Consider the following 14,334-nt stretch of genomic DNA (forward strand, 5'->3'; position numbering starts at 1 on the left):
CATTTGGTTGAGCATCTTATTCTTGGCTTCAGCTCAGGTCATGATCTCAGGGTCCTGTAATTGAGCCCCACATTAGGCTCCTTGCTCAGCACAAAGTCTGCTTGAGGGTTCTTTCCCTGTCCTCTCCCTCTACTCTCTTTCACTGTCTCTCAAATAATAAATAAGTCTTTAAAAAAATTCATTAAGATTGTTCTCAACGGATACAACCATGCCCCTCCTTTGATAATGACATTATAAGGGCTTGTTTGATCTGAAAAAGTCTTTTCAAGTGTGTTTTTTTACACTATATTTACTGGTATTCAGCTTTCTCAGTTGCTTACTTCTACTGAATCTCTATCAGAAACATTGGATCCTTAGACCACGAAACTAAATTCAATTTTTTTTTTTTTTGGATACCTCTGTGTAGGGATTATTCCAGTTATATCATGCTATGGTGAACAAGTCAAAGGCTCTGTCCTCAAACAGCTTACAGCATCATAGGAGAGAAGAATGTAAAAAGCAGTATATCTTTCAGTTGGGTCTTCTGGGTTGTTATTGTCATTTTTTTTCCCCTTATCAAGATCGGCATGATCATGTGTCTGCATCACTGGACATTTGATACCCACTACTTTCCTAATTCTAAATTTCCCCTCACCCTGCCACATTATGTTTTTGCTTTTAAAAAATATCATTCTCAGGCACCTTCACTGTAATTTACTTCTCTGTGTTCTTTTATATTTTTTTTTTCAGATTCAGTTTTGGGAATCATCTCTTATTAGTGGTATAGGCTTCATTGCTAATCTCACTATTCCCAAGATTCCATAATCACTAGGGTGCTAATAGCTTTTAAAGCTGTATTTCCACTATTTGTGTATACTCCCCAGTTTCAGATGTCCATTTTCAATGGCCTGTAGATATTGTCTGAATTTTTCAAAGGTATTTTAAACTCCACATATCTTAATCAGATTCATTTTCCTGGAAATGTGCTATTCTTTCAGTTTTTCCCAAGTTGACAAAATAGTACCATTATTTCCACACCCTCTCAGATTGGTCTCCTTGGCATCACTCACTAGTCTCTATAACTTTATCCGTAGTTCCCTTATCAAATCCTTACTTACCCATCCTTCAAAGCCTGGTTGTGGTTTTTCATATCCCCAATTCATCATCCTGTGGTTCTGGTAGCTTTTAACCTTTCCATAGAGCCTTTACTTTTAAATATCTAAATATCTGTACACATCATTCTTCATCATGATATCCAAATGCTTAAGAGGCAGAAAAGATGTTTCATTCACCTTTGGATCCTTCATGGGAATTTGCACAGAGTAAATGCTCAACAAAAGGTTATTGAACTCAATGAATTCTCATAGTAGTCCGAATTTCCTGTTCATTGTATAAAGTTTCCAGCTATGACTGCTATGACCTTTTGCTACAAATGCTGGGTTGGTGAAATGCAGCCTCATACTGAATAAAAACAATGGGCATAATTCAAGTCTAGGCACTATGGCTCATAGGAATGTAACCTCAGAGAAGCACACCACTCTCAGATCATATGTGGGTCCCCTGATTACCTCATCAGCATAGATGGTAAGCATTGTAGAGCAGAAATACTTTTTTTTAGAAATAAAATTTTTAAAAATATATCTTACAGTAGAAATTAATGAGTAGATAGTTTTTAAGCAGCAAGATACTCTTCTACCATCTTTTATTACCAAAACATTTTCTAGCACTCATCACAATTTCGTCTGAACACCCATGATAAGAAATTCAGGTTTTTTTCAAGATTATCATATTTAAGTAGTTGAAAATCTATCTAAAGGAAGCAATTAAATTTGCATGTCTATCAAACATATTCTCATTTTGTAATAAACTTATAATTCTACTTCCCAGAAAGTAATGAGAAGGTAGGCAAAATAATGAGAATAATGTCAAAAAAAACCCCACAAAATCAACCTGCATAAATTAAGTAAAAATTTACCAGAAATGAGATTTAAAAACAAGGCAACCTACTGTCTATATTTCAGCTAGGAATGTGAGATAAAGAAAAATATCCATGAACTTAACTTGAATCTTAAAATAGAAATCACAAAAACAATTTGCAACCACAACACAAGGAATGCATTAGTTTTTTCTTTAAAGCATAGGAATGCATTAGTTTTGCAAAAATAAAACTCATCTACTCCAATCTCCTGTAATCTAGTCTAATCATCTACTTAATGTAAGTAATATAATTGGTCTTCTGAAAAGAAATAACAATAACTTCAAAAGATTATTTACAGGCCCATATTAAGTTTGAAAGGCCTTATTTAAAACACACGTATTTTTATTAATTATCCATATTTATAAGCAGAGAGAGAACAGAGACATAAAATTAATCTGTTCTATAGTTTCAGCCTGCATTTAGTGTGCACTGCCAATTTCATCGCTGATAAATTGTAGAGATTTTGAAGTAATTATGTTTAGCAACAACAACCACCAAAGGAAGATAAAAGAAAAAAAAACAATTAGTTGATAAGAAAATTTAAACAAATAATTTCACTTTATTTAGCTTAACATGAAGCCTGGTCAATTTCATAATTATTTTTAAGCGATGTAGAGAATGTGTCAGTAGAGTAAGAGCATATGATGCAGACGCCATTTCAAGGCCTTCTTTCAGTGCAAGATATTATTTATAATGGAAAAATTTCAGTAAGTGCCTTTAAAATCATTTCATCTGTATAATTTTCCTCTCCCTTTTCTGTACTTCACACTGCTCTAAACTTTTCAAGTGAGTTTTCTCCTTTTCACATTATAATAAATGTGTTGAAATCAAGGTTGTATCTCCTCAACATAAGGACTTGCACCATCAGGGCAGAGGCTCTTCCTCATTCACTTCAACTTCCTCAGAGAGCCTCAATCATATTTTATTTTCAACACATGTTTGTTGAACCAAATGAATAACTGCAGATTTGTCAATATATAATTACCACATTAGACAAGAGCCAGGAATAATATTATTCCACCTTCCTTTACTTAAGATGAAAGAAAGAAAGAAAGAAAGAAAGAAAGAAAGAAAGAAAGAAAGAAAGAGAAAGAAAGAAAGAAAAAATGAGAGAAGAAAGAAAGAAAGAAGAAAGAAAGAAAGAAAGAAAGAAAGAAAGAAAGAAAGAAAGAAAGAAAAACCCCTGCAGTAGAAGAGGTAACAGTAGAGAGTGTTTTATCCTCGAAGAGGAATATTGCAGTAAAACAGTTTCTCAATAAGTGGACTAACCTCTGACGCTGAGTGCTAACTAAACTTTAAGAGATGAGTTCTAGTGTTTCTTTACCACATAAAAGATGGTTAAGAGTGTTGTCATATTTCAGCAACACTAAATTTTTTAGACATATCTCTAGAAAAACCTCAAGAAGGAATGGAAGTATCTAGAGTCTATTGGCAAAAAAAGAATGCAAAAAATATGGAGATAATACCCTAACTAAATAAGGAGCTAACCATAGAATGCATTATCTTACAAGTGTGCTGAAATTCAGATAAGCAAATGATTTGAGAGTCTGGAGGCAACAAAGCCACTAACTGACCTCGCAAGTCACTTTGAGATTTGATGAGAGCTCATTCTGTCCTCAAATGTCATAAGGGTTCAGCAAAATGATCTAGTTTTAAAGGACCAAATTAGAATAAAAGGGTAATATGGCCACACATTTTATCAGTGTTAATTATTAATACTGAGATTAAAAAAGAAAGGGCTGAGGGTTCGGTAAGCATACTAATTGGAGACTTTTTCAGCTTGTTTTCCCTGTCAGTGTGAATATTTTACAGTGATTCAAAGGGAAATATATACCTGAAGAGTATGCATTCAACTAGAACCCTGAGTATAAATATAAAAACATTAAAAAAGTGAGAAAAGAATATAGGAAGGTTAATGGTGTCTCCCCACCTTGAATGACAAAGAGCACAAAGTGTAGGGTTGATATGATGCCAGAGGATAGACTCTTCTTTTCCCTTCAGTTTAGATCCTCGATATATTTAAACATATTTGTTCCTGGGTGCTAACCCATGATGCCACCCAAAAAGGAGAAATTGACTAATTGGTATCCAAAGTGAGAATACAGTTCCTACGGCTAATTTTGGAATGGCTACCTTTCTGAGACCAAACACTTTTATGATGTTTTCATCACTGTTACTAGGTTATGTCAAATCTACCTGAAGTTAATGACAAAATTACTTATCATTACTAGTTGAGTATAGTAAATAATTCTATCATCAATTAATATGGTGAAATTATTGCTACTCGTTCTTTATCTATAAATCGTTAGGTGCTATTATTTCATTTAGTTGCTTCCCCAATCATATGCGTTAGTAAAATTGGGGCTAAGAGAGTTCAGAAAGTTGTGCTGCTAGTAAGAAGAATAACCAGGAATCAAACCAACGTCTTTGGATTTCAAAGCCTGCTTTTTAAACCACTATGCTCTGTCCACAATACTGCCTCTTCTGTAGGATAGTATCTTTTTTTTTTTTTTTTTTTGATTCTTTTAGAGTGTTCTGCTCGTGGACTGGAAGACTGCTACAGCTCACATTCTGACTGGAGACAAGCACTCTAATTACTTTCTACCTCTAATCCCCATGAAGAAACAGAAGTGAGGAAAGCCCTCTGGAAGTGGGGACACGAGGCCTTGGGAATGCTTAGGAAGCACAAGGCCATTTCACAGTTGGCTAGAAAAGTAGAAAATGGAGTCCATATGCCATGCTGAAAAGCAGAACCATAGAAATGAATCCTTTTGAGTATGTTAGTCTCTTCCTGGAGAAATTTAAAAAAAAAAGGCATTTGCAGGGCACTTGTCCTGAGGTATTACACTTATACCGTGAACAAGTGTTTGAGCATCTTTGGAAAGATGAAAGACACAATCTTGCTGCCTAATTCAATCTAAATGCCAACAGTACAAACCCATAATGACTAATGGCAGGACCTTAAAAGTCACTGTTGGAAATTGGGTAGGTGGGAGGAAAGTAGAGAGAGAGCACCCTCTATCTCACACAAAATTTGAGTTTAGACTCCATTCTCATTACTCTTGGTCATATAAAAATGGTGCTTCATTTCCAATTGATATTTCAATTATATTTTTATTTCTGAAAGCAATGTGAAAAGTCTATGGCAGAGACAAAAATGGGTTCATGATGGACTATACCATGTTTTAACCCTCAAAAAAAAAAGCGTACTCTAAGCACTATTGAATGTGGAATGAGAAAAATGAATAAAATGAATAAAACAATGATCAAGCCTAACACATAATTCTGAAAATGTACGAATTGGGGGCTCAGAAATATGAGTGTATAAAAATCAAAATTATCTTTTAAATGTCTGAGAAAGTCAAGAGACATAAAATTAACTAGGCATTTAGAGTGGCCAATTTTTTTACTTCATTTAACTTTTTAAAATTTGCCTTACAGATCAACTACTGTTTTCCAATTTTAATTTATTTCTATATTATACCATTTGGAAGTTTATGTAGAGGAAAATATAAACTGTTTTCTACCCTTTGTTCATTTTTACTGTGGCCAAAGTTTACTCTGTCAAACAAGAAATTAAATATGCTTATTCTATTGTGAGATCACTTAATTACAATTAATGTTTTTGAAAGGCATTACACCCAGGGCCAGATCAAATCTATCGATTGCTCATGGTGTGACTTGAAGGGGGCTCCAAAACTATCTCCCACATGGCTTGCTGGGTGCCAAACGTTTTCCCCACCTCACCAGAAATCACACAACTTCATTCAGTCCACTTTTTATGTCATACATGCATTATTTACTACTCAAGTGTACATATGTTTTGTGGATTGCAAGGAATGCCTAGAATTAATAATAATGCCTAGAATTAATGTGTGCACATTGACACATATTATCAAATTCATTCGCTATCTCATTAATAGACCCAAAGTTCTCTTTCTGATTTGGAGAGTAGAATATATAGGAAAAATTGGATATAAAGAGAAAATCACTGATTGTTGGATCTGAATAAAAATTTTAGTTAAGAGCATTAACTGCCTTTATAGATGATTAGAAGCAGATCCAGAAGGAGTAAGTGACCTACCCAATCCCAAAGGCAAAATTGGGATTGAAGGGCAAGTGGGCTGTTTCTTATATTTGAGTTGTTAAACACTATATATGGTTACATGATACATAGCAAAGCCAAACTGGACTTGCAAAGGTAATTCAGGAGGTGACTGAGAAGAATAAGTAGACTATGGCATGAACTCAAAGGCCAAGATAAACACTGACGATAGAACTAAAGAAACCGTTAAATACCACTCCAAGAAAAAATCTGAAGACAACTGCATGATGTAGACAAGGGCAAGTTCTTGCATAGTCAATTTATGCCCTTAATGTGAGGATGGTGTTAAGCTTAATATTTGGTTTTTACCTGAATTATAAATTCATTGCAGTAGGTTTCAATAATTTTAACATTTTCATTATCAAATATTTTATCATTACTCAACTTCCTACCATGAACAAGTGGTTTAAAATATCTCTTTGGGTCAGGTTATGATCTCAGAGCTGTGAGATTGAGCCCTACATCAGGCTCCATGCATAGCATGGATCCTGCTTAAAATTCTATCTTTCCCTCTCCCTGTGCCCCTCTCTCTATAATAAATAATAAAATAAAATATCTAATCCCATTAGGTGTATCTTATTGAAATAATAAATAACCAATTTCCCCAATCTTATCAAAGAATCAACACAAAATCATAATATTGATAAGAATTAATGAAGAACAAAGAAAAAATATTAGTGATCTTTTTCATGGATAAATGTTTGATTCATAAAAAAATTCTTAAAATATTTTTTTAATAAGATCATTTCCATTACTGCTTTCCAGAGACCCATGGATGTAAGTACCCAGATCTGAAATTATGAAAATGGTGGGACTCATTCCAACAATTAGATTCAAGTTTCATGAAATTATGTTGATTCTTGCAATGTATTCTTTTTCCTAAATTAATAAGAGAATAAAACATCATTCATCATCTGGCAGTAAGGTGGGCTGGAATGTAGGATAAGGCTGATTATAAAGCTTATTAATCCACAGGCCCTCGTTATGGACTTGTGTTTATTATGCTCAAGCATAGGAAGCAAATAAAGCTTTTGTAAAACGTAAGTGCATTTCACTGCTTATCTACTTAAATTTTCCTTTTAGTTATTTTAGTTATTTTTAGTTACTTCTGTACTACAGAGTCTGTGACAACTTATTTTTATCATTAGCTGTTCTAACGTATACCTAGGTAGCATTGTGACATTGGGATGTTATATTATTGTACTGAAAATTACCTTCTAAACTTTACAATGGAAGTTAATCCAAAAATCAGTTATAACTGCATTGTTTCACACAGGTTAAAATTCAAAGAAAATATTTGAGGTAATAATAATTAGGAACTAGTACAGCATCCAAAATGGTATTTTCATGGAAAATCCAATACAAATCCTGATTAAAACCTAACCAAGCAAAACGCTGCAGATTACCTGGATTCCAATTAAATGTGACAAATGAATACTTGACAAGTTTCAATTCCAATTCTATTTATGTCAGAATGATCCATTAATATTGAAGATGAAATTACCAGAATTCAAGCAATACAATTGTACTTTATGGCTAGATAGTAGTCTGAAAACTTGGACCCAACAAAACTTATTCAAATGTCAATTGCTACATTTGGATCACCCAAAGTGAATCACATCCCCTTCTGTCATTACCTATAGATTAGGGCTAACATGAATCACAGCCAGCAGATGACAAATGAAAAAAAACTGAATTTCAAGTGTCAGTCACATACAAAATCAGAAAAATCAGTTCTATTATAATAGTCTTTGCTGTTGACAAGACTGAAAACATGATTATCAAAAATAACTAAAAGCCTTATTTGGGAAATGTTTCTCAGTAAACTTTCTAATTTCCTAATGAGCTCACCTATTAAGTTTACCATGTATGTTTTCCTAAAAAGTAACCAATATGCATTTGTCATATATAATTATATTTATAACTCATCATTTCTGAGTTATTTTAAAAGTGCTGAATCCCCTCTAACTCAAAAAAAAACCCAAAAAAATAACATTAAAATGTGATTATAATGCCAATGATACAAAGTCCTTTCTGTTAATATAGCTGACAACCAAAAATAAAGCCTTCATTATATTTTACATTGTTTATTGTGAGACAAATACTTTTTAAAAACACAAATAAAATCATATTATATCATCAAAAGGTATAGGAATGTCTTTAAATTAGATCAATCTTGCCTTCCTAGGGGTGTGTGTGTGTATGTGTGGTTGTGTGTGTGTGTGTGTGTGTAATATTATTATACTATTTTAACTTTTACTTTGGGGCAAAGAATTTCAAACATATTTGCTTTAGAAATATATTCATGACCAATGCAATTCATTCCAAATTTTTCAATAGATACTAAAAAACTTAATTCTTAAAAACCACATCAAACTCCCATCCACATATGCATACACCACCATACACACAAATAAGCATGCCTTTATAGCCATAGGGCAAAATGCCATTTGAACTCTGGATTATTAATTAATAGGGATTTCAATCATCAGACCCTGATATCACATCCTCTCACCCAGATAACAATGTGGAAAAATAATTATTTAACATGATTTAGTTTAGCCATAATTTCACTTGAGGTCATTTATAATATATTACTCTCTAAGGTTGGATTTTAATATTCATAGGTAAACTTCAAGAAAAAAAAATCAGACTTTTCCTGCATTAATATGCTCTATTTGCATACCATCACTAAAGAAACTGTATATAACAGAACGGTAGAATGTCTTATTTCATTTAAGGGACAGGACAGTGAAAGACAAATCCATTTCGAGTTTTCACTAGAGATAAAATGTGTGAAATTCTCCTTCCTATACAACTGAGTCTCTTTTTATACTTGAGAAAATAATGATAAAATTAGTATGAACTTTACCATTCCATTATTTCACACAAACCTACTCCTCAGGCATTTCCTTATAACCTGAAATCCAAAAAACACATCATTTAATTGTTTAGGGGATCATAAACAAATGTGAAAAGATTTATAAATACTGTTTGCAGTCTAACTTTATAACTTAAAAGGAAGTGTACAGGAGGCCAATTGTTGTGGTCCTCATGAGAATCATTTCACAACAGGATAAGAACATAAGTACTAAAATTGGCTTTCTTCTCTTCCCCTTGCACAAAAATGAGGGGGAAAAAATCACAACATATACTTAAATGAGAGGGGAGTTATAATGGTATTTACAATATATTTTTGGAGAGTAAGATAACACTGTTCTCCTCGTTTGACTCCATTTCAGCTATACTCGAAAGGAGAAGTTCGAAATGCTTTGATAAATACCTAGGAAAAGAAAGAGCTGGGTGTGCTTACTGCCATTCCCTTTCACTAAGGCTGGACAATCGCAGTGGAAGAAATAGTTGCATGACAAAAATGAACAGAAGAAACCAATAACACAAGACCTTTCTCAGTTGCTGTTGTTTAGGTATTATGAATTAATTTAGGGTTTTGTTGTTGTTGTTTTGTTTTGTTTTTCATAGCAGGTACTACTCTGATTTATTGGGCAATGTGTTTATTTCTGGTCAGGCTGTTTTAAAATGATGGTGCAAGTTTGGTGAATTTTATCTCTATAGTTATGTTCCTTTAGTTGGCATTTCTGTCCTTTAGCAACTATTTATTTATTTATTTTAGATGAAATTGTTTTAGTGTCAGCTGTTTTATTCGGGTTTTAGACGGACCCTCGCGAGTCTACTCCTGATGGCTTGCTAGCGTGATTCTGTGTGTGGATGCTGTGTTTGCCCCTACCATTTTCCATATGCTCTGCCTCACCAACACTGCCATCCGGCGTGGTCCTCTCATAGTTGTCCTCTGGGAGTGGAAGGGCACCCAGCCTTGGCCCTGATGAGCTCTTACTGCTTGGTGTCTCTGACTCCTCCAGCCCGCTGTCATAGCAACTCTGCAGTGACCCCTGATGTGGGTCCTGAGGCTGACTCACAACAGAAAACGTCACTCTACGAAATGGCTGCAAAAGAAAAGATTCTGAATGTCACTAAAATATAAGACTGTAAACGATCTTATCAAAAAAAAACACATCAATTACATACAGTATCAAGGACTACTGACGACTAACACAATACCAAATCCTTAGAGGATGCTGAAAGCGAGGCAGTTAACTGCATTATCTGTGGCGAGGCCTGGAACTGTGATTTCAGTATGGAAAAAACCCAAAAATTCCCCCTCTGAGACAGAGATAAGAAAACAGCAATTTCCACTCAAACACCCATTGAAGCCAATGTTAGTACCATATATTCAACCATTTTCTATCCTGTAGTCTTCGCTTCAAATAGACTCTCTAAAACAAGTGTCACTGATTTCAGGAGGCAGTAAATATGGATGTCATCTTTGTTAAGAATTCATTTTTAAAGACTTGAGCTTTAAAAACTTTGCATGCGATAATGGTGTTCAAACGAATGTCCTTACAGTTGACTTAAACTATTAAAGGTACAACTGATAAATAGGAATGTGGATGCAGTGCTAGGAAACAGGAATATATTTCTTACTTTATTCATGTGAAAAATATTACCCCTTGACCTTGAAATTTAAAGGGTGGTATTAAAATAACAGATAAAAGTTGCTTTCACCAGGGAGTAGAAAATAAACCAAAAAGCATACTTGTATGCATTTACTATGACTGTTAATATTCAAAAACAAAAAGTTATATAATGTACTGTCTTTAAGTTCTATCTTCAAACTGTTGCCTATTCTTAACCAGTTGGGTTTCACAAATTGCTGTGATACTGAAGTTGGCTGCACTGAAGATTTACTATGTATGGAATTTACAGATTATTGCAGCTACAGAATAAATTAAATAAATTGAAAACTTTAGACTCACTAAGGGAACCAATGTCATGCATTGATCGTGCTACATGCGTAGTTTTTGGGGGGAAAATACAAAAAGATTCTGCAATATTTGTCTGAGACTTTTCTTGGTGATAATTATATCCATTAAAAACACTTGGATGATTCGAAAATGCCATATGTATTTTTTAAATCTATAATTCAGATTGGTTCTTTTAAATATAAGGCATAAAACTAATGTTGCCAGAAAATAGTGAGAAAGCTAAAATAGTGCATTTTTATAACTTGAATACTAATGGTACAAATTACTAGTCGTAACTGGGACCAGTCTGTTTTTTAAAGTGTTAAGGATATTCTACACAGGTAGGCTATTAAAGGGAAAGCTAAGAAGATTTATGGAATCTTCCCCAAATTTATAAACTGGTGTTGCTAGAGAAATACACGCTTCTGCAAATCTTCCTTTTATTTTGTTTCAGAAGACTGGTCAGAGATAATGTCCACTTTTGGGATTTCTAACTCAGTACCTTACCCTCCATGTACTTATTTGGCGTGTACAGTCTTTATAGAATCTTATCACTTATTCTAGTTCAAAATCAAACTTCTAAAACCACTGAATCATCGTAAAAGGAAAATATTTAAAGCATATTCTCTTCTTTATAATGTTTCACTGAATTAGAGGTGCAAATAGTATACACATCATAGTCCCAAATTTACTGGAGGTAAATTCTAGAAACATTACTGTTATTTCACTTATAATTCTCACATTTCTTTACAATAGTATGATGTTTCATACATAGATAAGGAAGTATAGAAATCAGTTTGTGTTTACTATGCTTTATCTTATGTGCATATATTTTTAATTTTTTTCCTATTTATCACTCCCAGCATATTATCTGGATTTCTTCAGTTTCACCTCAGAAACAAGGCTGCGGATAGTTTTCCTAAAACCACATTGTTCTGCCCAAAGAAGAGACTCAGTAAATACCATTGAACAATGAGCTTTAAATAACAATGCTGAATCTAGGAAAGAACTCCAATGGTCATTCAGACATATCACTTCAAGACATAGCAATGGGTTAATATATATATGAACATATTCTTTATATATACATATACAAAGAAAGAGACAGAAAGCAGGGTCACATGCTGTCCTTGATTCTACGTCAATGATTCTCAAATCTTTTAGAATCAGTCTTTATTAACCGAAGAGGAAAGATCAAAAGGAAGACAAGAAATACATAATTTGTACTAATAAATTGACAAAGGAAAGTATATAAGAAATTATGAGAAATGTTCTGATATAAAAATAGAAAAGAGGGTGATGTTTAGGTGAAAGTAGTAAACTTAGAATCAATAGTCAAATGCTGGTTCCACCAGAAGTTGTCATAGGACAGCACAGAGGTGATTCATCCATTGGAAGGTCATCGTCATTAATCTTAGAATCTCTAAAATCTGGAGAATAATTCTATGAGATTCCAGTAAAGAATGTAAAAGATCGATTTGTCAATTTAGGGGGAATTGGAGCAAGTGGGGACAGACTACTATTTTTTTTCAGACTACTAATTTTTAAAGCATGACATAAGAGAGAAGTAGGATTGCAGTTAAAAGAAAGAGATCTGCATAAAGAGTTCTATTTATTTATGCTTATTTGTATCTTTCTTCATTGTTACTGAAAACATTTGCTTTAAGATAAATATTTGAAGACACAAGCAAAAAGCCTCATAACATAAGGTGCAGTGGGAATGAATGAAATCAGAGAAGATAAGTAAGAATTAAAAGAGAAATTAAAAATAAAATTATAAAGGTAAGGTAAACAGTAAAACGTTGAGTGATTACATACATGGTGGGGGTGTGTGTGTGTGTGTGTGTGTGTGTGTCTGTGTGTAATGAGAAAAAAATGGTATGTTAGAAATAATAGAAAAAGGAAAGGATTTTATTCCAAACCACCCTCTAGATTTCCTCTCGGTTGACCTCAGAGAAGTTAGCTGACCTTTGGTTCTTGTGCCGTAGGCTCAAGGTCTGTAAAATGGAGCTAATAATACTTGCCCCTCACTAACTTAAAGTCTCTGAGAAATAATGAGATAGTTTATAAAAAGAGCCTTAAGCTCCCTCAAAGACATATACTATAAAAGGTATCATACCTCAGGCCACAGCTATATAACTAGAGCGATATGTCCCATTATGTTTTTTTTTTCTTATGTTTGTGGTTTTTGTTGTCATCATTGTTGTTTTTAATATAGAGCTGGCTCAGTAATTCACAAAGTTTCTAAATGGAATTTTTAAAATCCGCATGAAATTTCAGATCTAAATCTGTTAATGAGGTGCTTTGATTGTTCTACATGCAAGTTATTTGTAAAGCAAATATGTGCATACAGTGACGTCAATTTTTCAAAAAGCATTTGAATTTAATCATCTGTTGGGCATGACTATCTCTACAGTCACTTATTTTGTAATGTCATTTATCAACAGTGTTTTGTCCCCATTATGAAACAGAGGAGAGTTTCACTTGGAGACACACCCCACTATAGGGACTTCTCAGATATTTTAGAGGTTGTTACAAATATATTCAAAGGTAGCTTCAAATAATATACAATTCCTGGGGCATTAAATGTATCTTCACTGTCATCCTAATCTCCAGCGTACAGAAGTACATTCGAATTGGCTTCTGTATGTTGACAAATTGAACACCAATAAAAAATAAATTTATTAAAAAAAAGTCCTACAAATAAATAAATAAATAAATAATAAATTCCTACAGACTTAGGGATGCCTGGGTGGCCCAGTGGTTGAGCACCCGCAGAGCGTGATCCTGGAGTCCTGGGATCGAGTCTCACATCGGGCTTCCCTCATGGAGCCTGCTTCTCCCTCTGCCTGTGTCTCTGCCTCTCTCTTTGTGTCTCTCATGAATAAATAAATAAAATCTTAAAAAAAAAAAAGTCCTACAGACTTAGAATAAGCACTCTCCATTCTTGTATAATTGTATTCATCTTATTTTCTGAAAATTTGGAGGTCACGTGGGAAATAGGCAGAAGTGTTGATGGGGAGTCTTCTATCTTCTATTTGTCTGCTGAGGAGATCCCAAGATGGGTGCCCCTTTTCTTCTCTCCCCTATTCATTGGAAATGCTCCTGAGCTTCTGTTTTAAGAGATGGATGAGTGCAGTGAACATTTCTACATGAAATTAATCTCACAGACTGGAAAAGACAAACACAGCAAATAAGTGTTTAAGTTGGGTGCTGTGGGGTACACAATGCAGTATATTCAATCAATGCATTTGCTCACTAAGATTTTTGATACTTTTTTTTCCCCGGAACATGTGAACAGAGGTAAAAACTGATAGATCAGTACATTTAGGATTAGGAGAAAGATAGCCTGCTGGATGAGGAAGGGAGCTAGACTATATCTTAGTTATAGAATAAGGCTTATTATGTAATGACATTATGAGTAAAGGATTCACGAAGGGAAAATGTGGTGA

General features: G+C 33.9%; 1 protein-coding gene across 8 annotated transcripts in view; it reads right to left on the reverse strand.

Moving 5' to 3' along the window:
- The window catches only part of PCDH7 (protocadherin 7), a 413,531-nt gene that overhangs the window by 210,810 nt on the left and 188,387 nt on the right, over window positions 1-14,334 (reverse strand). For 3 of the 8 annotated variants that reach the window (XM_072737920.1, XM_072737923.1, XM_072737924.1), the window contains exon 2: window positions 9,808-10,024. The exons of 1 other annotated variant lie outside the window; for it this stretch is intronic. In XM_072737920.1, the coding sequence (XP_072594021.1) occupies window positions 9,808-10,024 (217 nt within the window). The remainder of the gene's footprint in view (window positions 1-9,807; window positions 10,025-14,334) is intronic. 4 more of the 8 variants (XM_072737922.1, XM_072737921.1, XM_025997486.2 and 1 more) reach the window with 2 other exon arrangements.

The sequence above is a fragment of the Vulpes vulpes genome, chromosome 14 (genome assembly GCF_048418805.1).
Source record: "Vulpes vulpes isolate BD-2025 chromosome 14, VulVul3, whole genome shotgun sequence".
NCBI lineage: Eukaryota > Metazoa > Chordata > Mammalia > Carnivora > Canidae > Vulpes > Vulpes vulpes.